This window comes from Anser anser (genome assembly GCF_964211835.1).
Source record: "Anser anser genome assembly, chromosome: 7".
NCBI lineage: Eukaryota > Metazoa > Chordata > Aves > Anseriformes > Anatidae > Anser > Anser anser.
Genome location: NC_139727.1, coordinates 14658376 through 14683828, shown reverse-complemented (window position 1 = coordinate 14683828; position 25453 = coordinate 14658376). Strand labels below are relative to the sequence as shown.

The following is a 25453-nucleotide window of genomic DNA, read 5'->3' as shown; positions in this document are numbered from 1 at the left end:
TGAAATCTACCACCTACAAATGCCCAGGTAGTGTTTGCACCTCAGTGAAGCACAGCACATGCCATCCATTGCAAGATGAAAGCTCATGTTAACATTACAAACTACAAGTTCTTGTCTAGACTGGCACATTGAGAGATCATTTACTACTAAAGCTGAAGAAATCCACAGACACAGCCTCAGCACTCTGTACTTCAAGAGAATTTGAGCTCAAATACTGGAAACAGTTCTCCAAGCTGAATACTCAATCTCTCTTTTTTTCACTTCTATCTTTGCACATTTCCAGAAAAAACAGCAAGAAGCAGCATCAGTTCAGTCATATTTCATTTAAAAAGTCTGATTTAGCTGTTAGATAGAGCAATGTGCTCCAAGTTCAATTTCTTCCGCTGCTTACCTTATTTAAATGTATCAACAAAACTGTTTCTCATCTATATTTATAGAGCAACAGAAAATAATGGTGTAGCTCTTTCACTGAGTAAACTAAATAATAGCAGGGGTATAAATACAGATCACTGATGAATTAGAGACTGGGTGAACCTCTTTATTCTAATTGAATATTCACTTGGTGATTCATATCACTTCGTTCCAAGGAAAACCCCATGGTGGGAGAACAATAGACAAGGAGATCATGTAAACACAGAGATTGCTCTTGGCAGGCATTTCTCCCCACAGTCCTCTCTCTGGGGTGGAGATGAAACAGTTGTGGATTTTAGATGCTTTAGAAATTTGCACTTTGAAAAGTCTTCCTAACAGCTAATATAAATCATGTTTGCTCCGACTTAAGGATATCATTTCTTGCTTTACCCACCTAAGATAAGGAGAACAAATTCTCTTTCATTTTTCTGCAGTCCTGGTGTGTCCTCTATTCCTCCCTCCCTTTCTCTCTGAAACCCCTAGTTTTTCCTTCCTTTGGCCTACCTAACTATAGGCTAAATAACCCCCCAATCCAGCTGTATTATCTTCACGTATTATTATGTATTTATTATTAAAATAGTCCTTTAAGAACTGGCAGATTTTACTAAGTGGCAATAACTGATGTGAAGACTTACAGTCACAAGGTTTGTACTGATCTCAATTGTACAGTTCTGTTGAAGCTACAGGGCTTGGCAGATTTAACCACAGGCTTCAAGGGAAGCAGAGTTTGCTTGAATATTTATGAATCTCTTTGGTTCAGACCTATTGGGTGTTCTACTTAAAACACTTATCTCCAGGTCTGTACTCTGCTAGCATCTGCATTAAAACAGAAAATGACAAACAGCTCATCACACACAGGGATGTGCTGCGACATCTTTTCTTCTGAATTATTTCCAGTTAATCTAAGTGCGCATCATGGTAAGTCCTTACATTCTTGAATAAATTTTGGCAGGCATGTTGTTTGAGATCATCTTGAATACAGTGCTAAACAACAGGAGGAAGAAAAACCGTGCATTTGTTACATGAGATCATCTTCCTGTCCTAAAATCACAGTGTTATCACATCCTAAACAGAAGGAAGCATACCCATGAATCCTGCTAGCTTCTACCAATACCTTTGATTATGCAGGTTTTATATTATGCTTTACCATTCTATCCCTCAGATCGGTCTCGAGAAATGGTACCATCATGTTGTAGTTATGCTGCCTGTTGTTGTGAGAACCAGCTGCATGGTAAATAGGACATTAATCCCTTCTGTCTGTCATTTCTTCTGGGTAGGAAAACAAAGCATCTGTGTGAAAAAGGTACCTCTAGATTTAAACCTCGAATGGAATCACTGTTTTGTAACGGCACTTTTCCACCATGTAACAGCAACAAAGCTTCAGGAGAGCTTTGATTAAGCCTGGGGTAGTACCTACGGGGTAGCCTGAGCCTTATCACCCCTCTCCACCAGAGCAGGGCTGGTGAGGAGCAGCCCTAGGCTGCTGTTTTAGGGCCTGAGCAGGAAGCTGTGCTAGTCCACTGGCTCAAGTGCTTAAGGTCTCCTTATTAGACCTCTTCAGCCATGTAGGTTTCACCATGTGCCAAAGACCCAGGAGGATACAGAAATGGCTTGTAGTTACCTTCACCATGCCATCTCTATCCTTCGTCTCTCAGACTGTGAGTCTAGGCTGATTTATGCACACCAAATAATTGCTGGGCTTTAGATATACAAATAAAATCATTAGATTTAAATTGGTGTAATGCATCCCTTCCCAGCCTCAAGGAATATGCAGTTATACACCCATAAATATCTCTAAGTTGCTAGGAAGATACAGGACTGGAAACACTCTCTCAAAGAAAGACGTGTTTGCAGGATGTAATCCCCACTCTGTCTGGGGGAGGAATAAGGCGGTGGCTGAACACTGTGTTCTGGACTCTGTAATCAGGCCATTTTCTAATAGCTGATACCTCTGCTGTGGGGGATTTCCTCTTTATGTCTTATAAGCAAATAAAATTCCTTCTTTTTGTCACTAGAGAGAAAAAAAGATCTAAAAATAAAGTTGCTTCAAAAAGCTATTTGCATGAGAGCCATCTCATTCTTATGCTCAGAATTGTATTCTCTTTCCTAATACTAAATGCCAAGACCTCTGGAAATTAAAATTAAACCATCAGGCTTAATTCATGCTAAAACTGCACTTAAAGTACACATACACAAATACAAAACGTAACTTCATTCATGCTCCTTTATTCATTGAAATGCACAGTGCAAGTTAAAAAAAAAATATAGCAGTGCTTCTTTAGGGAACTAATCAATGCTGATGCATAATTTTTTCTCTATCTCAAATAATCGGTCCTTCCATTTCCTCTCCTATTGCAGATACCTACTCACACAGTTTGCTTTCATCTCAGACCTTTTGAACAAAAGCCTCAGCTCAGATGGCTTTTCCAACTTTCCAGGCAGTTCTATCTACTACTGAAAATCCAGAATTTAAGATTGCTTATCAAATTGCTATCCAAATTCCCCAAACAACCTTCTCTTTTCTCTCGGTCTTTCATTTTTGTATTTTTTTCTATCATAGAATTCTATTATTATATAAAAGAGATATGAAAATAGAGCTCTCACAATCTCTCTCACACTTATATAGTAGAACTGCAGATGGCTCTAATTCAGCCCCTGCTAAAATAAAAGGCAAATTGCAATACCCACTTAATTCCACATGAGCAAAAAATGGCAGTTTTGTTTGCCTCGTCTGCAAACCTGATGATACAATTTCATATGCATACAGATAATTAGGTAATTCTTCTGTTTTAAATCTTTCACAGCCCTTGTTTCATCGCTGAAAACAGCTGAGAACTCCATCAGTGATTTTTTTTTCCTGTTCAACAGGCTTGTTAAGATATGCTGCTAATCATTTAGAAGGCTTGTGTAAGCCAGATATGTTGATATTAAAATAAAAGTAAGATCTTTCACCTGCAAAGTATTAATTTTTTAAGTTCATTTACTGAAAGGCTTAACATATATAACAGCCTAAATCAGCTAAGAAAATGAAAATAAATGGATTATATTGTTTGTGAAGACAGCTGACAAAGGTAAAAACATTTTTACATGATGGTTCTTTGAAGAAAATAGATAAAGAAGTTTGGTCAATTAATCTCCATAGCATTTTGGGTCTCGTCCCAGCAGTGACACAAATCTAAGGGGGAATAGGGAAAGCCAAAATAAGGGAATGCACTTACAGGATAACAGACTCCACTGGCCAGGGAAAAAAGTAGGTATTCATTGTTATTAAAGCTTCTTACGCTGCTGTTCTTCCTGCCGTTACAGAACCAACTGTGAAAATTCAAATGAAAGATGTATCATTTTATTTACTTTCATGCAGAAGTTCCTATTTAATTTCAGCATGCTACATTCTTTGATCATTGTATCATACCCACATCCTAAACTACCTATTGACAAATATTTAAAAGTATGCAGTAAAAGGTAATCCAAATGGAATAGACGTGTATATATATGAACAGAGTTCACAAATAGTATCATATATATGAACACATATAAAGTCAAATTCTGCTTCCAAACTAATAACAGTGTCATTCTTTAAATGCTTTATTCCCAAAATGATGTCAGATGTGCGGTGCAAGTTGGCATTCACAGAGGGCTGGCTATGCACATGCCAATGAGGCCAGCTGCCATTACATTAAACCAAATTAACAAGAGGGAGATACTAGGGAATAGGTGTGCTTCTGGCTTCAATACTCATTTCAGATACTACCTGACAGGGGCTGGGAATTCTTTTCCCTAACTCTACATAGATTTTCTTCTTCTGAACAGTCTGAGCATTCCAGGAACAAGAATGATGCAGCTATACCAGCACTCTTATCTGGGAATGACAACAGAGGTGGCTGCACTGGAATTGCTAAGGAAGCATGGCAGAACGTGGCCTTTAACTAAACAGCTTTATACACTTAACAGCTGAGGACTCTCTCTAGTCAAGTTCAATCTGACTGTGGTTATAGATTCAGACTCTGAATTAGAATATTTCATTTGCATTAGGTCAAAAACACACAGTGTTTGTTTCTCCTCATAGCCCCCTGGCTTTATAAGCTTTCTTTGGGTTTTAATTTAAAACACTGACTCTCAGCAGGGGAGTAAAACGCGATGGCAATGGAGTACCTCATTTGAACCTGCCCTGAGCAGGTGTAATTATGTACACCAGACACAGCAGAAGTAGAATAAGGCCCTCATGCCTTTTGTGCCTGTATCTAGCTTGTAATCCTATTGAGAACGCTAAAGCACCTTTTCTATTTGAGCAGAGAGAATACCAGTTCTTTCAAAGTTTTCTTTCATCTTATCAATCACATTATTACTCCAGGCTAGTGTCTTCTAATATGGATGTTTCAAAAGCTTTGAATTAGAGTTGCATAGAAGAATATAATCCTGTTTATGAAATTCAAATATACCTAGGGATTCTGTATACTTGCTTTGTTCCCTGCTGTTGCATGATTAATCAACGACTTCGTTGTTTTCTCCCATGAGATTTCAATACATCATTATTTGAAAATATTGGTCACTGCTCACACACACACAGAAAAAATAATACATGCATGTGTCTTTATGATATTTGTCCAGTATCCTCTTTCCTAGTGACCAGTTTTCAGGTTAAGGTGGCTGTGTTGTACAAATATTTCTTGCTAGTGTCTCCAGAGTCTCAGTCTCTAGAGACCAAAGGGAGCAATCACGATGAACATAGGTACAAGTACAAAGAGCTTGGTACACAAAAGCGCTGTGCTCCTGGTAGATCTGTCCTCAGTATGAAACTCCTTTGGCACAAAACTAACGTGGCAGCACTACTTCATCCTCTATCCCTTCCAAATCTCTGGACACAAACAGCAAGTCACTTGGGAAGATTTTCCAACTTTTCCAGCCTCCAACTCAAGATGCAATTCATGAGCACACTCTTCTATTTCAATAAGCTATTGAACTGCAGCGGTGGAAAATACCAGTTCACATTTTTTCTTGATAGTCTGCCACCATGGAAACCGGTAACATCCTAGAGTTACCAAGTAATCAGCTATCTGTTGGATAAACTCCCAGCACATTTAATAGCAAAAACCATGTGTTTTTCTTTCCAGTTCAGCTTCTTTCACTGTTCAGCTAAACACTACACTCACATTTCTTCTCTTTTCTCCTTTGGCAGAATGTATAAATCCATTCTGAGAGGTCACAGTTAATAAAATAATGAGTGGTCACATAATCACACATGAGCACATCTCCTAGTTGGTCTTCTTGCATACGTAAATGCAGTACAGATCATAGATTCATCAGATTTACCATGTAAAGGAACACAGCTCTTACCTGAGGATATCAGCAGCACTCTCCCACAACACAGTGTCTGCCTGGGCACCCTCAGGGGCTGTCAGTGCTCGTGCTGGACTCTACAGGAATCCCCAGCTCTCATCTGACTGGTGCCAAGAGCTCAAATATTAGGAGACAGCGTAAAGAGTAGACAGAAGCAGGAAAGATCATGCACAAGCAATGCTTTTTTAAATAATTAACATGAAACTTTCCTGGGGTACCCTCTTTCAATTTCATATCTGACAGGACCACATCTGCTGTACAACATATTGGAGGCTTTACGTAGTTTCTATACAGTATATAGGCTTTTGTTCCTTTTATTTTGGGGAAAGGATGGGAGGGAAAATTATTTTTTCAGTCATGTCAGTGATCTCACTAATATATTTAACTACTAACTGTAAACATGCTTTGCAAAATGCACATTGTGGTGTCAGTTAGGAATCATTCTTCTGGTGTGGAGAGCATCTGAGACTCCATCTTCAGAAAACATTTCATTACAGAGCGTATTTTCTCCAGTCTTCCAGAGAAGAGGATTACAAGAATTTTATTCTGCAAAATGTTGCCGGAAGCAGAATTTCTTTGCTATGGGAAGATCATCACAAATGCAAACACTGCAAGTCAGCAAAATAGAGATTTTGCTGGAAGAGTGTAAGACACTCTTTCTAGAAGAGTATTTTTGCTAATTTCCACGAGAAAAATCCAACCTGCCTATTCTGCTCTTTGGGAGAGGTTGGCTATGCCTCATGTTCTCCCTGATCAGAGAATCTGACCCCTAAATCACAGCTACTCCAGCATCTCTTTCCTCCAGCCTGCCCTGACAGGTGCATACACTGTTAAAAGGTTTTCTGTGCTCAGTTATCAGAAAGTGAAGGGAAAGGAGGGGCGGGAAAAAGGCATGAAGCTGGACACTGGGAAGGAGAATAGCAGGGAGGGAAGTGGATGGAATATTTTGCCCCTGGGTTTCAAATGGCCATAGCCCTGTCTGGGCCTGCCTGGAAATGCACCCTTTCTGCATGCAGAGGGAAGAAGTTTAAGTGAATAATTTTTCCTCAAAAATTGATTCAGTTTTCAGCAGCAGGATTTCAAGAAGTCTTTTGTCCTTCCGCCAGATGCAAAAGGAAGCTACGCAATAGCAGCTATCCCTTTAGCAGAATGGGGACATCATCTGTTTCTGCCTCTGTCACATATATACCCACTCATAGTTGCCTTTAAATTCTGAATAATTTTGTAGCAGCAATACTATAGTATAAATTTACATGCACACAAACACTCTGTGTGTGGGTAGAGAAACCATGTAAGCATCTGATGTTCATCTCACAGCTGAAGACCAGATTATCATAAAACTAATATTATTAAGATGCCAGGTACTTTCTTCCACTGCACCATGTAATGAGAAAGGAAAAGAACATCTGGTGAGAGGGAGCCAGGAGAACAGAAGAATTGTGCACCTTCCTATCCTGAAAGCCCAATGACACGGTGTCAGGCTCTGGTGGCTCATGGCCCACGACTGCTTGAGAACGGACAGAATATAGCATGTTCCCTTCTGAAATTAAAGCAAATAAGGGAAAAGGAAGATAAAAGGCAATGCAGCTCAGATCAGTACTTCCTGACCTGCACTTCCACCACCACACTTGATCCAAAGCTCTTTGAAGTCTAAAGAAAGTACCCCACTGATTTCAAATGGATTTGATTCAGAGCCTAAAGAAAGAGGGGAAAAAAAGCGTGGCACAGCAGAAAGCTTACTGGCATCATGGCTCTGTGGGGATGCACGGAGCTCTGCCTGGAGCCATGTGTGTTTATCAAATGTTCCCTTTCCTTGGATTGCCCTTGAGACATGTTCTATCCAGCAGAATCCAGTGAAAAGATTTCAAATACTGTTTAATTTGCATATATCTGACAGAGAACATAAGCATTCTTCCAGAAGATTTGTGATTCAAATAATGTTTCTCCTCACCCTACCTGGAATAAGAATATTTTCCATTTTCCCTGGCAAAATCTTCCCGCAAGAGCATTATATTAGCTCTGTATATTACTTGAAATTTTGGAGTGTTACCTTCTTATTTTTTACTCAACACTGTTATTACAATCTACATTTCTTTGGTCTTTTAACACCGGCCTTGATTCCTAACAACCATTCTCAGCATCTCCACAAATGCACATTCATTTCAGCTTTCTATAGCTGGCAAGCATTTCGTTTTTCCCTATAATAGCAATTTGCTTTGATGTATTAAGAATGTCCATCAAAATCTCTACAACTACAGTCATTATAAAAGGCCCCAATATTTATGCGGGTTTGTATCAAAAAGAGAATTCTCACCAAAAAAAATATATCATTCAAACTGCCTCTTAGTCCAGTTTTATGTGTATCAGATGGTTAAAATAGCTCTCTGAAGCTTCATACATCATTCTGTCTGGAAAATAATCAAACAATACTGCCTTTCCTCCTTCCCCCAAAATAGCCACACAACCTTCATGAAATACTCTTAAATAATAAATAATACATAGAACCCATTATGTCTTCAAATATTTCATGTTCTTCTGTGAGCTAGGTAGCAAGTGTAGCACTGTGAGCATTTAGCTTTGCAGTGCTCCAAGAGAACTCCATGCTGCCTGCTCTACGTATCACAGATTACAGGGTCAAGGACAAGAAAAGATGAAAAAAAATTGGATGCGGGCTATATACAAGTATTCACCATGAAAACTGTGCTAAGGTCCTAAAGTTTCTATTTGACAGAATGATTAGATGAGGTTTCAGTATTCAGTTCTCAGGAACTCCTCCACTGCCTGAGCAGAACGCAACGTGAGAAACAAAATGAGCAGCCGAAGTATATTCAACTGGCGTGTTCAAGGGAACAAGAGCTGAGCAGAGAGCATGGCTCACTCAGAGCTACTGCACAGACACACACGTTTGAAGTGGCAGATGGACAGGCAGCAAGGGTTTTGGAAGAGGCTCAAGGAAGGGTCCAATAGGCTTAAGAAGAAATTAAAATGCCATAATTTAAAATGTGACAAAAAAAGCTTGATCAAATCTGCTGGTATGGCCTGCTTACAGATGAAGTTGAAGCTTGGGCAAGGGGAAATCAAATGCCTCCAAGGCTACCAGTGAAGCAAAAAATTGCATTAGCTTTACAGCCTGAAGCATATTTGTTAGTATTTAACAAATTATGTGCTTCATTTAAATACTGTTGCTGGTAGCCAAATAAATTAAAATCACTTCATTAGGCTTTACATCAGTGAAGTTAAAAAATTAAGAGAGACTTTTCTTACCTTCTGTCTATGTATCTTTCTACTTGTACAGTCAGTGCCAGTAGGGACACAGAGGCCTTTTTCCACATCATTTGTCTCTAGGTGTCCTGAACCTAGACGGTTGTAAGGAAAGACAAAGCGCACGTGTGTTTTCAATATATTGCCATGGTTCCACAATCAAAAAATATGATCACTGTAATATCCTAAATGGAAGAGCCTGAAGCATTTATAGCTCAGAAGGCCATATGCTGCCCTCTGGTAAAAGCTGAGAAATAGGCGCAGGCAAAGTTAAAGAACCGACTGTATTTTGCCAGCCTGTCACATCAAAGCCAGGTATAGCCCTATGTGGGGGAAACAGAGAGAAGCCTGGACAAACAGCTTCTAATGGTTTCAGCAGCAAGTCTTTTCAGTATTTGTGTTTTAGCTACCCTGTTTGTGATGTGAAGATAAAGACACTGTAAGACCAGATTCATGTTATCTAATTGTTGTCTAAATTCCTTTGTCCAGTAGTTTTCCTGGTAATCATTTCTGTGGCCAGACAGTAGGAAACATGAGGTTAAAAAAATGAGGTAGAAATTAGGCTACCCAACTTGAAACCTTTAGCCTCCTTTAAATAGTCCTCAGTTTAGGGAAAGGAAAAACACAGCACAAGTCGCATACTACTATAAGTACGTATGACCAGAGTTCAGGTGCCAATCCCGTACAGCCTACTTGTAGAAAAGCTGTGTTTATGTAACGGTGGATATGAAACAAAGACTGTGTGTAACATTTGCTAGGTATTTGCAATATACAGCAAACTATGGAAGAAATGCTGATCAGAGAAAAGAAGTTCTTCTCTCACATAAATAGCTCATTCTCTCTGGAAAGCAGTTTGGGGAAACCAAAACTTTTGCAAATTTGCATCATGTGCAATAGGCATATCATAAAAAAAAAAAAAGTATTTTGACATTTTCTAAGTGAAGCATTATAAGTTTTAATTTGAAGTGGTATTCTGGGACCAGCATTAGCATATCCAATTTTAAAACATATATATTTAGTGTTGAATAAAATGTTTTATTCAGTCAAAAAAGGTCTCTCTCCTCTTTCCCTGGGATTTATGTTTTGCCATTGCAGCAGAAACATATCTGTTTCACGTCACCCAGTAACAGCTTCTCTAGAATGATTTGCACAGCCCTGCTCATGGAATATTTGAAAACTTGCAGAAAATTTCTCCAACTGCACTACTGAATAAAATGAAGACTGCATAATTCATCATGTGTAACTACTGCCAATATGTCCCTACATTTAACATCGTGTTTAGGATTTGCTATTCCTAAGGGACGATTTCCTGTTGAACCTAGGAGGACCACTTACATACTTCTCATTAAATGTCTTCCTAAATGCTTTGCCAGGTAAGGTACATGAAGTAAATGAAAACGTCAGAAAACTGTTGAATAACTTGCAAGTTATTACCCCATTATTTGAATAAATTACATGAACACTTTTACCTGTTACTTCCATTTTGGCATCAGTCTTTACTTGAAACAGTTCCTCTTCTTTACAAAGAAATGAATTTGACTTGTGATGACTGACTGGTAACTCCCGTTCTTGCATTTTGGCATTCCTCTAAAGTGGTGATAATCACTCACAACCAATGATGAGAAAGAACAAAAGGCTTCCACCCACCTGCAGCAAAAGCAGAGCTAGGTAGAACGACATTCAAAAGATGCTTCACTGTAACAAAAATCTGTAGGAATAAATTAGCCAACCATATTGTCAGCAGTTACAAGTAAGTAAAGGCACAAATGTTAATTCCTTGCTAGCTTTACTATCTCAAAAACGTGCAGTTGTTTCTCATTAATGTAGGAACCAATTTCTAGTTCAGGTATTTGTGCTTCCGATGCTGTTCTCTGCTCGTTCCACTCTGGAAACCTTCTGTAAATAGAGGGTTGCCAAATCTATCAAACTTTTCATTTCACCATAATGTAGAATGAAGTTCATTATGATTTGAATTAGGTGCATCAAATTCATTCTACTTAATCCTATCAGACTCATCATATGTTGCCTAGGTCAAGAAAGGCAATTTATGCAATGCGATACTGGAGATACCAGTAACACACTATTGATCTTTCTTTTTCATTTTATTTCAGACTTACAAAGTATAATAGAGGTGTTGGAAGAGTCCCATTTCTATGAAATGTAACATCTCCCACAGCATATTTAATTTTCAATTGCAATTCTCTACCTCACGCTCTACCTGGTGATTCTAAGCTGTTCACATCCAAAGCACCTACATAACCAGCACCATTTCAGCAGAATGACATTGGGACATTACACAGATATTGACTTTGGATACACGTTTGATGTCAGTTCTTCAGAATGTCATATTCAGAACTGAGTATGTAAGAAAAACTAAGCACACTGTCAGTGTGTGCTGTGACATTATACTCGAAATAAAGCTAACACTGGTGCTTAGTCAATATTACATCTGCTACCACTGTTTGTAAAGGAAAGGGACCAAGTTACAGAGGAAGCATCACGACCACTCAGTCTGGTAGGAAGTAACTAATGGTTTGGACCACATCACCCTCTTCTCCCCTGCTGCTCCCACCTCCATGTACACTTTGGCCGGAGGAGTTTTGTAACCAAGTGTCCAAAAGCCTCAAGTCCTGGCCCTTCTTTTTTGATGAGCCAATGTGCAAAAAAGCATCACAGATTCCAGTCTCTGCTTTGCTCACGGGATGCAGGGTTTAGGCAATGTATGTGGGAATGAATCAAGCAGAGCTCCTCCTTCTTCATCAACACTCTCAGTGCTCCCTTCCCACCTGGCAGGGAAATATGCATTACCCCACTTCTTACCAGCATTTGGGGCAAGGCTGGGGTTGCAGGAGCACTGAAGAGCTGCTATAGGGCAGTCTTACCTGAGGCCCCATAGCAACAAACAATACAGTTAAGTAGATAATACATTTCCAAGAGCAGCACCAGTTTTCCCTAGACTTGTTTTCTCATGTCCCTGCAGTCACCTTTTGTTTGGCAACAAGAACTCACTCCGTAAACAGCAGCAAACTGAGATTGCGAAAGAGGAAAATGTGACTCCAGAACCACGTGACAACAGACAGGCTTCTTTCCTCCTGAATCACCATCTTTCTCTCTAGCTTCACTCACACAGATGCACACGGTCAGCCAAAACCAACTGTGCTGGATAACTTTAACCAGAGAGTTTACGAACTTTGCTGCAGGTCATGGGTGGGAGAAGTTGACCTGCATTGTTCCAGGTGCACTCGGGATCAAAACAGAAAAATCATTATTCCTACCAACATCCAAAAGCACAGCTCTGAGCTAGGGACTAGAGGGTGACTTTAAGCAGGTTGCAACCTCTCAGCCCTCTGCAGCACCTGGCTAACCAGCAGCAGCCAAGCAGCCGCCTGTTCTCCGTCCATCGGCCATGGACTGTGGTACCTGGCTGGCCTTCACACGCGGTACAGATGCACCTGGATGCAGAGGGGCCTTTTAGTGTCTCCACAACAGACTGCTTATTCCCCACCTGGACAAAAACTGCGCACCACCTACTAGAGACGAAAAAGGGAATAAAATTAAAAGCAGAAAGAAAAAAGAAAAGAAGGAGAGAAAAAGAAAAAAAAATAAAAAGGGAAAACAGGGGAAAAAAAAGAAAAAAAAGAAGAAAAACTAAGGAAAATTGAACTGAAACAAAAAAAAAAAAAGAGAGAGAGAAAGGAAAAAAGGACAAGAGGGAAACAGAAAAAAAAAAGCCAATATTCTTTTAAGCACATGAAACCAGAGGTTAACTGTGGAGATCAGAAGAGAGGACCAGAATGAAAAGAAAAAATACATATATTCAATTCATTTTTACTGTCATAGGCAAAGCAAATACCATTTTATAGATGCTCCTAAAAAGACAGATAAACCTATTTTCAGTGGTTCCCTGAGTTAAGGAGGGCAGCCCTACTGCAGGGGTACTACAGCCATTAGCATTTTTGCCAGCTGATGAGAAAGCATTTCATACCGAAACGTGTATGGTCAGCAGAACACGAGCATTAACTTATTGCTTGTCTGATATTCATCTTTCATTTCAATGTTCTGAATTATTAATCTCCTTCCAGTCACTAGTTTAACTCCCCCCCCCCCCCCCCCCCAGTCTTTTTAAAATGTCTAAAGAAGTTCAGGGCTCCGAAGCCGCAGCCTTACAAGGCACGTCTACCAACTCAGGCTACTTGGCATGCATAATAACAAACTTTCACCAAATAGTTCCCAGACGCACTCCTGCAGGAAGACACACAGTGCAGGCTAAATGGCATCTTTAGGAAAAAAATCGGTGTTTTAGGGAGGCAGAGGGAAGCATAACACACCCAGGGCAGCGGGAGGATTCAGTCTTCTTGCAGAAGACAGAAGCAGGTGGAAGCAGCTGCCTGCTCAGAGGAACCTTCCTACAGAACTGAGAGTTTGTGCCCCAAAGCCAAGCCAAGGTTGCTGTGATACCTGCACCACACAGGTGGACGTGCAGCTCACCCTGCTTTAGACAGCTTGCAATTGCATCTTCCACTGCAAGACTTGGGTTTTGCAAAAATCACAGGCGTGCTTCTCTCTGATTTCAGAAGTAACCCCATTGACTTCGCAACCACCTTTCACAGAAGCACTTTTGCAGATTTGGCCAAAGGGGAGGGAGAAGACTCTGCAGGGTCAGAAGCTGACGAGGCAATCCATAGTCCATGAACTTTATTCTTTAGAGACTGTAGTAAGGTCTTTGCTTTAGGGAGCAAAGGCACACAGCTGGGAAGGGAGGAAGCTTAAGCTGTATTCAGAGCATTGCCGTTGCCAGAATATTTCAACAGTTGGAAAAAAATTGTTTATCCCCCACCACTCTTTTAAAGGTTTGAAAGTTCCCACTGCTGAATGGGATTAGCTCTTTATTTATTTTTCTCTTTTACAGATTAACACAAGCCAAAATAAATATATAAATTTCATTCCAGAGGAAAAAACATGACATGCCTGGGGAAAAAAAAAAAAAAACAAGCATGTTTACCTTAACTGTGCAATTTGAAAAAGCAAACTTGAGCAGAGTGATTAAAAGCATGCGAAACAAGAAGCGTGCCCTTTAAATACCAACTTCTAATTGCAGTGATATGAACGTGTAAATCTAATTATGCACATTTAAGGATTAAGTATTTTATTAAAACTGCCTTGATATGAATTACATAATCAGTTCTTTTATTAAGATTGATCACTAATTTCCATTCAGGTATTTGTTAATAAAAACTGACAAAATATCAGAGATTTGCCATTTCTATAAGTAGAGCAGTGATGGCTTTACAGCACAGCTAAATTAAATAACCTAATGCTCAGCTCCAGCGTATTTGTGATTTTATATTAATGCAGTCCAAGGCAGGGCTAAAAAAGAGCTTAGTTTTAGCCATACAGAGTAAGATTGCTCCAAGTCTTAAACAGCAGAATACAATCCAATGAGATGAGATTTCACCTAATTGTGCCCTTCTTTCTTAGCTGGTCCACACATCTTTATTGCAGTGAATTACAGCCCCTTTTCCAACCAAGACCCTATGAGCAGCCATTGTTTCTGGCTGAAGTGCAGTCACACCCTGCGGGCAGTGTGGAGGCACAGCTTTCTCAGCTCAGAGGACAATGCTCGTGCAGCCATCACGTAGATGCCCCTGGTGGCAAGCTCACCGCTTGTGCTCTGGCTGGCAGAGAACCACCCCTCCAACTGCAGCTCTGGCCCAGGGTTCAGGCCAGCTCCCCTGCTGTAACATATTCTAACACCTTTCCCTAATTTCTTATTTCAGCTTGACTTCAGCATCCAGTCAGTAATCTTTTTTGCACCTTCATCCATAGGAGTAAACGGCCTTTTTATGCTTATTATTTCCTGCTGTGAAGACTGATGCACAGGAATCAGATCACCTCTCTACCCTTTCAATACAGCCCTACGATACCTTTTGGTAAGGCATTTTTCTACAGCTCTCAAACTATTTTCGTAGAGCTCTCCCTTTTCAGTGCTCTGCTTAAAACATGGGCATCCAAGAGCTCTATGTTACAGTCCTTCCATGGCCAGCTGCTGGCTCCACATATCTGGTGTCACAGAGTACCAGCACTTTGGAAGGATGGTGAACTTAAATATATATATTAAAAATTTGCATGTTAGGAGCTGTTGAGGTTGAGGTATTTAGGCTGCCTCAGATAGCTCAAGCAGAGCAAAAGAGACGTATTATCATTTTGGCTACTCAGCTACAGGACAATATTCATCACTTTGCTTTACAGAAAATCTCAAAGCTTCTGAATAAAAATCTAACAATTATTTGTCTTTCTCAGCTATTGAGTTGTGAAAGATTTGTTCCAAGAAGTATCTAAACAAATAGTTTCTTCCCTAACATTTAGCACAGTCTCTCTCCATGTCCTTCACCTGAAAACTGAATACAGACTCTGTATCACTTCCTGCAATTTCTTCTTTTTGTTTTACAGAGCAAAACATCCTGTGGTTCTCTACTGAGAACACACCTCTCACATCTATTTAGCCCCACATACCCAGGACAGTTTGTGAACTATTGCCACCGTTGCAAATTTTTGTGACTTCAAAAGAATATTCAGTACAATTATGTCCAGGGTAAAACCTCAGTGGTAGAGTTAAGAGATTGCAAAGGATTTCAGCTTCTATTAAAACATAAATGTGTCAATCTTGCACATGCCAGAAGAAATGTATCCTAAAATATCACAAAAATAAAGTGGCAGAGAACACAAACATCATATTCATTGTCAAAATTTCAACATGTAGGCCCTGTTACACTACGATTCAGAACGTGCTTTTGATTCCTGAACACCTCCTTGGCAAAACTACATACAAGCAAATTACTCAAACTGTAGAAATATCTCACAGAAAACCAAGATTAACATACATACTACAACGAGGAGGAAATGCAAGAGCAAGGAGGCAGCCGGATTGTGTTTATTTCATACCTAAAGGAAAAATAAGGTCCACCTTAATTCATTGAAACCATTTTGTCTATTTCAGAAGCAAGGTTTAGAGGCAATCTCTTTAAAAGAAAAAAAAAAATTCACAGACAGTTAAGCTTCAGCTTCTGAACATCTTTTCCAGAACACTAACCAGTAATACTGAAATCCTCCACTTTCTCTATCGGTGAATTAATTACTGATCATATTTCAAGCATCCATGCATGGTACTTTGAATCAAAGGTGCTCAATACAGTTCTACCATCATTTACATGAACAATGCATCTTTCACAGTAAAATTGAATTTTATACAGATGTACTCATTCTTACAGTGTTATTTAACAATCAGCCCACATGTACATAGAGGAAAACTGAAACAATTCTTGTTGTTGACTATTTTGGATAGCTGATCTAAAGATGCAGTTAACACTCATTTCTAAACAGGGGAAAACTGCAGTAAGATAACTCACTGATGCTCTAGGTGCGTGGGGTTTCCTCTTCATACCACAGGAACTGAGGAAAATTAAGACACGCAAGAGAAGAGACCAAAAACATGAAACGCACAGGGTTCTGGCTTCTGCTATGGGATAAAGTTCCACACAAACCCCAGGCTTTACTTGTTCAATATCAGATAAATATTAATAGTATTAATATGTTAAGCAAACTTAACTACAGCACCCAGAAACCAGTGGGAGAGTGGCAGAAAAACACCAGGCAGAGCAAGCAGCCACAGAGACTGGCACACCCCTTCCTGGTGTCAGAGCCCCAGGTTCAAACCGCGCTGTGGACAAAGGAGCAGAGCCAGGCGTGTCACACTGCCCTTCTCACACCTCCACTGCTAAGTCAGGAGAGGAACAGCTGTGTTTCTGCATTACCTTGGCATCTTCACAGACTTCCCAGTAAAAATGGACACAGGCATTTGCAAGTCGCCCCTACTGCTGTGACTTCTGCTCTGCTCTGTTCCTGCCCACGGCTGCTGACACCTTGTCCCCACGGGCAAGAGGGAATGGGCTGACAGCTGCCAGGACACTGGTTCACAGGGCAAAACTGAATTCCTTTTCAGGTCCTCAACTTTGTAGTTGAGGCACAATTTCAAGGCCCAACAGGATATGACTTTGCAAGAAGATCATTACGTGGAGGTTTCAGTACTCTCCCTGCTCCCAGCCCTGTTTTTCTGAGTGGAGAAAAGAGTTTGGTTCATTCTGGGCCTTCTTTTCTCAGCAGCTTAGAAATAAAAATAACTGGAAATTACAGATGTCAGGTCAGGAGTGGAAAATCATTCTGACTAGACCAGAATGCCAGGCCATCAGTACCTCTGAAGTAACATGCTAGAGTTTATATGTTAAAATACTTGAGGCAGAAAAAAAAAAAAATCTTATCTTGCAGTTTATTTTTAAAACAGTTTTCCTTCCTGAGCCATACAACTGAAGGCAGAACCTGGCTTTCCATAAATTACTGTAGCTCCAAAAAAGTCATTTCGTGTTGATAGGGATAATCCCCATACAACTGAGTGCACTGCTTGGCCCAGTACCTTTGCATCCTATGCCTTTACAAGACCCGTGGCTGCTGGAAGGTGAGCTCTGGCTTGCATCTGCTCCTGTACCTGCAGCGCGAGGGTCTGCTCAAACCCAGGTGGAAGGGCAGAGCACTGCCCTCTTCTCCCCATTCCTGCAAGCAATAGTCAGGCCTGTCTGAGACAAAGCACCCTCTTGTCAGCAACAGGGATTTTGTTTGGAGAAGCATGATGGGGTGCGCTAGAATAAGGACAGGCAGTTAGGTCTCTGGGTTCTACCTATGGGTTCACGAACAGTGTGGATGACAGCAAAGAGGTGTCAGGAGGAGAAACCAGAACACACTTTGCTCCGTTCAGAGCCATACATGGGATCTCGGCACTGGTCTGGCAGGAGCCTCACCGGGGGCACCTCCCCAGTCCAGGGCCAGGGTTGCTCATGCAGCTTGTGGCTGGGCGCACCCAGGCCAGTTGTACCCCACAGCTCCCCGTTCCCGAAGCTCCCCATCCCTTCCTCCCCAACCTTCAGGCTGCTGCCCAGCACCATGCTGACACACCTCTAATTTAAATTTCTACCCAAACTGATTATGAAATTTTCACTTCGCTGCCCTTGAATGCAGCTGAATTAAGACACCAACATAATAAATGGGCGACCATATTAACAGTGATATATCTCCCCATTCCACAGAGCCAGCACTGGACTCATTTTCATGTTGAAGTCATACTGTCACTAGACTTCACTGCCATTAAGAATCAGTTAAACATTAATTAATGGGCATTTAAACTTTTACTGGATGTTTAGTGAAAAATTCTCCATTGGCAGAATAGTAATTGGCTTTGTAAATTTCACAAATCCCTTAAAAATGATCTTCTCTATCTGCATGCCCCATTGCTCCACCATTTTAATGTACAGCTCATTTGGTAATCATGTACCTCTGTACAGACAGACAACTAATCTATTTCTTCTGACACTTTGTTTTAGAATCCCATTTAATAAGATCGGTTCCTAACAGAAATGAGAATTTAGCAGGAGAAAAAAATGTAAATGGAAGCATTTATCAGCTGTAGAAGAAACACAAGAAAAGGCTGTTAATATTCAGAAACTCATGAACATTCCAATGGAAATAGTCATTTCCAAGCAACCTCTCCAGGACTGAAAACATAATGGAAAATTGAAAGTCTGCTGTTCCCTGCTTCATCCTACTGTATCTCCTCATTCTAAAAAATCAGTACAGGCTATTAATCATTTCACCCCATGTCCAGAGACTGTGAATGCCTTAGGAGGGGAGCTGTAAAGGTCTGAGGGGAAAAATAAAACACCACCACCAATAATAACAGAAGTGGGGGCAGCAAAATTGCTATATAAACACACCATAATTAGGACGCAGACATTTCAAACTGATGGTTAAATTATACACTGTCTTGGCTTTTTTTTATTTTCCCGATGTCCCCACTCTGCTACACACATAGCTACAGAAAAAGATCATTCTTTACCCTTACTGACCAGCCCAGTATCAAAGAAAAAGATAAGATTATATTCAACAACCTAGAGCTTTTCCTTATCCTTTTTATCTCACCACCATATATGGGAGATGAAAATAAAGAGAACCACAAAACTCTGAGTAAAAGCCGTCTTCCTTTGGCCTTCTTGCTGGCCCCTTTCTCCAGGATCACTCACTCGAGATACTCATTTTGCCAACTGGGTGCGTGCTGCCCCACCTAAGCCAAGTGTGGAGGTGCCGAGAAGTGCATCAGCAGCCCCATGCTCCCCGAGGAGCACTGCCGTCTGTCCTGCGCCACACCAAAGCGCCGCCAGCCTCCATCACCATCAAGTCCATCTGAATATTGCCCATGGGTTGTGACGCCTGATGTATGCCCACAGCAGACCTGAGCTGACCCTAGGGAAAAGCAGGCCATACTGACCGACTGATCACAGTGCACTTGTACTATTTTAGACCACATGAATATTTTCACTGCAGACACAGTGAATGTAGCTCTTGGATAATTTTATTTTTTTTCAATCCTTCCAGCCCTCTGGCAGCCTAAGTACTAACCCAGAGCTTGTGGGACCAGACGATGTATTCCACCTCCAAATCTTTCACCACCAACTAAGATGAGGCCAGCTGACAAAGCCCACTGCTAAGGGGACCATCAGAGACCTACCTCCCAGAAGAACACTTTACAATAGTTTTTATAAGAGTTAACGAGGGATCATAAGATGTTGCATTCTCTGAAACTGTGAACAGCCCAAGAAGAAACTTTACATAACTGCATTTCTAGATGCTGACCTTTTCTAATTTTCAACACAGAACCTGCTTAATGCCAATGGGAAAGAAAAGCCCACACCAGTGAAAAGGCAACTTGCATATTCAGAGACACCATGACCTCATTGCAGTAGCATCTTTGATTTAACGCTGCCTTTACTTCTCACGTAATGCCAGCAAATTAAAGCCTTCACATTTTAAACAATTATTGATTTGTCTGATTTATGAATAAAAAGAAAGCTAAGTAGTTGAAACGATATTTGGGCTGCATGAATGTGGGCTGGAAATGCTTCTTTCTAATACAGGCCAAGCCTGCCCTCTAGAGCATTGCTGTCCCTCGTTGAGAGAACCTGTCTGCATTAACCGACTCACACTCAGTAGTTAGCAAAGAAAAGTGAACTTGGGGGATTGCTTCAGTTCTTTCTCAGATGAATTGGAAGTGACAGATTTTTCAGTTACAAGTGTTCGAGCCTCTCAGCGAGATAAAAATTTGCAGGTTCAAGGTTAAATCATAATGAATTCCTAGCTGCATCAGAAGGGACAGGGCAGAATTTAGTGCAGGAACCAGAATGTGATGCTTTTGTACCACTAGAGCCTCCTCTGCAAAAGAACAAAAAGAAATACCTCTCTGAGACACATCAAAGCCCACGCTAAGCTGCCATCCTCTCTCCAGCAGCCAGATGTATCAAAAGACAGCATAAAGTTCCTACAAATACAAAAACGTTACTCGTTCCCAGCTGAACACCACCAGCACCATCCCAGTGACAGTGCTTGCTGCAGCGCACACCTGTATCATGACTCTGGTTAAGGCACTGGCCACACACACCAGCAGCAGCTGGACCCAGCTGGAGCCGCTGCCTGCGCTGGAGGAGCATTTGCCCTGCTCCTCCACACAGCAACCTTGGGATGTGCCCCCAGCACCCACACAAATCTGGCAGAGCTCATAGGAAGGGAGGGACAGACAGACAGGAATAAAGGGATCCTTGCCAGGTCCTCCCACCACTGCACCCTCCTTTGTCAGAGCAACAAATACAACTGTGTCCCCACTAGCAGAAACCCGTGGGCACAGCAGCAAAAAAAGCATCTCCTTCAGCCTTTACATACATGGCGATGCTTGTTGTACCAGCATAGACAAGCCCCAGTCTGGTCAAAGAACAGATCAGAAAATAGCTGTACACAGATTAAAGTCACCGTCTGAGGTCATGTTTTCTTTGGATTGATTTCAGACACCCTCTGAGGAGTCAAGGCACAACACTTTACAAAAAAAAAAAAAAAAGCACAGGAAACTTTCAAACCCTAAAAGCAAGTGTCCTGGTTTCACTAGGGTAGAGTTAATTTTCTTCCTTGTAGCTGGTGTGGTGCTGTTTTGGATTTAGGACAGAAAAATGCTGACAACACCCTGATGTTTTCACTGTCGCAGAGCAGTGCTCTCACTGAGTCGAGGAACTTTCGACTGTTCACGCTGGGGGTGCACAAGGAGGTGGGAGGGGACAGGGCCAGGACAGGTGACCCCAAGGGATGTCCCGTGCAACATGGGTCATGCTGAATAATGAACTGGGGGAGTTGGCCAGGGGGCTGCTGCTCAGGGACAAGCATTGGTGAATGGGTGGTGTGCAACTGCATTGTGCATCACTTGCTTTGGGTATTCTGTGTGGTGGTGGTTTTGTGTTTCATTCTATTTTCTCTCTTTTTTATGAAACTGTCCTTATCTCAACCCCTGAGTTCTTGCACTTTTCTATTTTCTTCCCCATCCTACTGGGGGGAGAGCGAGTGAAGGGGATGCGTGGTGCTAAGCTGCCTGCCAGGCTAAACCACAACAACAGGCCCGATTCTCAGGTCACTTCAGAAAAACACATGAAATTCTCGAAAAGAAACCTCCAGGTCATGGTTCAATCCGTCTGGATACTATTTCCCGCACTGGTCCACTTCTGCACTCATAAACCTCTCACACAGTGGCAGTGTAGGAGGGGTCAGGAACATGCTAGAAGAGGAGGTTTTTCAAGGGATGCACGTTAGTCAGACTCTGAATTTCATCATTCCAACATAAAAGGGATAGAAAAATTGTGTGGTGTCTTTAGAAAACAGTCTGAAATCTTAAACTGTGATCTGAGACAGCCCATACAGCATGGAGGAGCAGAATATAGCCCTAGGGTACTTACCTACTTCTGCTTGGATTCGGTTCTGTATCCAGCCCTCGCCAGTCTGCAGAGCAGGGAACTAAGCAACAGACTGGTGTGGGAGGGAGCAATCGTTTGGGGTTTCTTTATGTTCAGCCAGTGGGTAGTGATCTATCAGAACATGGAAAGAGCGAGTATTGCAAGTATTTGGCAGTGGGGACCAAGAAGCTGGAGGAGAGGCAGTTGTGTAAACGACAGTGAAGGTTCAGGGCTGGGCAGACAGATGGACGCTGACATCAGTGAGAATAAGCAGAAAATGAGAGCGTCTTAGCGGCACATTTAATTTCCGTATGTTTGTTCTTTTGGGCAACAACCTGAGCAGCTGCATTCATTTCATGCAGAGACATCTCTAAGGATCCTCTCATATATGGAAATCACTGAAATCACAAATGAAATACATCTGTTTTCCTGATGCATTCCAAGAGCCTTTCCACTAGGCAAAGCTACATACACAGAAAACCAGATCAGCCAAAGGAGCACATCACTAAAAACCTGCAGGTTCTCCTCGGATGCATCTTGCACAACTCAGCTGATAAAAAACAGACAGAACACAGTGGCAGGCAATATGGATGCAGAGCACTTGCCTTTTACTGTACTTCTACAGATAGTAATATTAGCTATTCTAGTTTTACTCCTCTGAACTTTTTTTTTCTATTTTGGAAACTGGAACATTTCAACCGCATTAATATGCTTCAGTCCCCAATCTCATCAGAAGATGTGTGTGTTGCTTGGATGGAATATAAATCATTGTAATGGACTAACTTAGTTTCTACTTCTACATAATGTGAGATGCATAAAGTACCAACAATCTGAAATGCACATTTAAATATGGTTAAAACAGGATGGCAGATACAAAATATTTGCCTTTGTTAAAGTGCTTTTGCACTTCCTTTGAGCTTAGCTGATGTCTCTTGGTGACATTTCCCCTGCTGCTAGAAAAGCCACCATGTAAGGAACAATGATGTTGCACTTTGAAGATGTGTACCATATGGCAGTGACATGGAAACAAAAACGTGTGTTCATCTAATCCTTGCACTCCTGTCCTACTCTGGATTAGAAAATGGGGCACTTAATGGCAGAGGGCGGCAGTTCTGCAGAAATCACCGCGTGATCAGTTTCATGGTTTACTGTGCAAGGTCCTTCCTAACTGTCCAAGGACCACCTAGTCCTTCCTAATGGTTGGAGTATTTTTTCCTTTTAACTTGAGTATCTGTGAACACTTCCATACCAGGACAATAACAGCACAGCATTTCCAGAAATGTTCACAATGTGAACTAGTAAGACAGCAGAGTGATTAAACATGAGAACATTTTTACTGGATAACTTCAGATGAACTATTATTTCTACTGTAGTTGCTGAATTATTTTTATGCCCTTGTGCTCCTTAAGGGGTTAAATAATTACTAGATCTAGATTAAACTGATAAGCAATATGCCACAATTAAGTTTTTCCTCAACATTTTAAGTGACCTGGCATTTGCACTGAAGAGAAATTTCAGGAATCAGCTTCTGAAAATTTGTAATATATATATTTTTTCCCATTAAAAATCTTGTACAGAAGTAGTCTGTGAGCTGTCGTTTTTTGTTTGTTTGTTTTGTTATTCTCATTTATACACAGAAAATGGCTTCTGCATAGAGCAGTGTTAAAAACTCACATACAAACTAATTCAGAGACCATGTCCAGCAGGTCAGGCAGTGGCAGACTTGGATGAGCAGAAAACTTTGTCCTCTCCAGTGATACTCGTCTCCATTATTGGTCTTATGCTGTGAAAATTAGCTATTATACTCTAGAACCCAGAAAAGTAAAATGAACACAATAACCTTCCATACACTGTACTTGCAGCTGCTGCCAAAAAACTTTAATAGTACTAATAACTTAGTGATAAGCAAACAAAAATCCACGCCCTTAAGGAAAATGAACTGAAATGGTTCTTCCTTATTCTGCTGAGCCAATACCAGAGGGCCAAACAATCAAGGGAGCATTCTGAGTTAGATACATATCAACCAAAAGGTTAACTACAGCCAAGAGCTTCTTAAAGTAACAGATATGATAACTTAAAATGTTGAAAAATATTTTCAGTAGAGTATTCTTTCCAGAAATCAAAATGTAAAACAAATTTTGGCAGGAGTGTTTTCTCAAGCTTGATCTTCTGTATAAAATAGTAATAGGAAAATTAGGATTTCAGAGTCTGAAAATGGATGACTGTGCTCTTCAGAATCTTATATGCAAATCTAGAGAAAAGAAGCTCGGTAACTTTTCCAGCTGACACCAAGCTTAAACTCGGTCATTAAATTCACTTTATTAAACTGATTTTTCACCTTAATTATACATGGATAAGGTGATTTAAAGTGGAGGAATCATGAGCTCCGTATCATTTCTTAGAAGCTCAGATCTGTAGAAACCAATAGCAGTGGAGGATATCTTTCAAAATCAATGTTAGTCTGCATTTACAGTCAGCCACATTTCTTCCACTGATGCTGAAATTGCAGATTCCTTTCTATCAAAAATCCATACTTCTCTCTGTTTATAATTCAAGCAAAAATTCTCTGTGACACAGTATATAGACCCACCCAGCCAAGGTCCATCTTTATTTCACACCTTTGCAGTATAACCACAGGTTTAAGCCAAAAGAATAAATTGCGTTAGTTAGAAGCTGGCAAATATTTGACAGCATTAAAATACATCTAGACATTTTTTTAGAGTACCGTAACCCTGAGAATACCAGAAATGAAGACTTTTTGCTCAAAAGCCTTATTTCAAAATGCAATGGAAGAGCCAAATGATACCACCTGTTTGTTCACTAGCATCTTAAGCACTAGCCTTAAATTTCAAGTTGCATAGGCATTCTGCCTTTTCTGTCAGCAAGCAGTAGGACGCAGAAGGAAAGCTAACAAATGGGTGAACAACCCTGCCAGTTCAGAGCTCATCCCCACAGGACTCTAAGCAGTAGCTATCTGGATCTGGTAAGAAGAGAGCAGAAAATAGTGCAAATGAACAGGCACAGGCTCCAGTGATGTATAAATCCCCTTGGCTTTTCCTCTGATGTAGCTGAAGTAAACAGAAGGGAATGCTAATTAATACCAGCACACACCACAACACTGCCACTACCCACACCTACCCTGTACTTCTCCATGTCTCCCAGCTGTAGAGGGGAAAGCCCAAGCTCAGGATGCCGACCTTGGGTAAGATCAAGTACGTGCTAAATGGCAAACACTACAAAAGCAACCATCTCATATGTTATAACAAGAGGAACATATGATTAATCATTGATTAAATAGTAGGAGATGTGAACTATCTCCAGAAAAGCCAGGTCCTGGTCACCAACTTTTTGTCTCATATTCCACATACTATCTGGAAGTTCGCAAGTATGTAACAGTCCACTTATCAACTCTAACTTACGCTGCAAGGACTGGATCATCCTTTATGTGGCCGTAGCCCTTACAAACACGGAAAGAATTAGGCCTTTTTGCAAGAAAACAATTGAGGTCTGTTGACCAACTAGTGCACCTGCAGCCTGGCAGTGAATAAACCTAAGGTGCCGGTTTTGTAATCAAAGAA

At 40.9% G+C, this 25453-nt stretch overlaps 1 protein-coding gene across 14 annotated transcripts in view; it reads right to left on the bottom strand.

The window, feature by feature from the left end:
* LOC310902998 (uncharacterized protein) overlaps positions 1–25453 on the bottom strand; it is a 409793-nt gene that overhangs the window by 297410 nt on the left and 86930 nt on the right. For 9 of the 14 annotated variants that reach the window (XR_014587196.1, XR_014587197.1, XR_014587198.1 and 6 more), the window contains exons 1-4: positions 10479–10526; positions 9013–9104; positions 5746–5865; positions 3630–3723 (exon numbers count right to left, since the gene is read on the bottom strand). Coding sequence is in view for 2 of the 14 variants with exons in the window: in XM_083845494.1 (XP_083701620.1) it covers positions 9013–9104; positions 10479–10584 (198 nt within the window). In the remaining 12 variants the exon portion in view is untranslated. Of the gene's footprint in view, positions 1–3629; positions 3724–5745; positions 5866–9012; positions 9105–10478; positions 10657–25453 lie in introns of those variants that run through there. The other 5 variants (XR_014587193.1, XR_014587194.1, XR_014587195.1 and 2 more) reach the window with 1 other exon arrangement.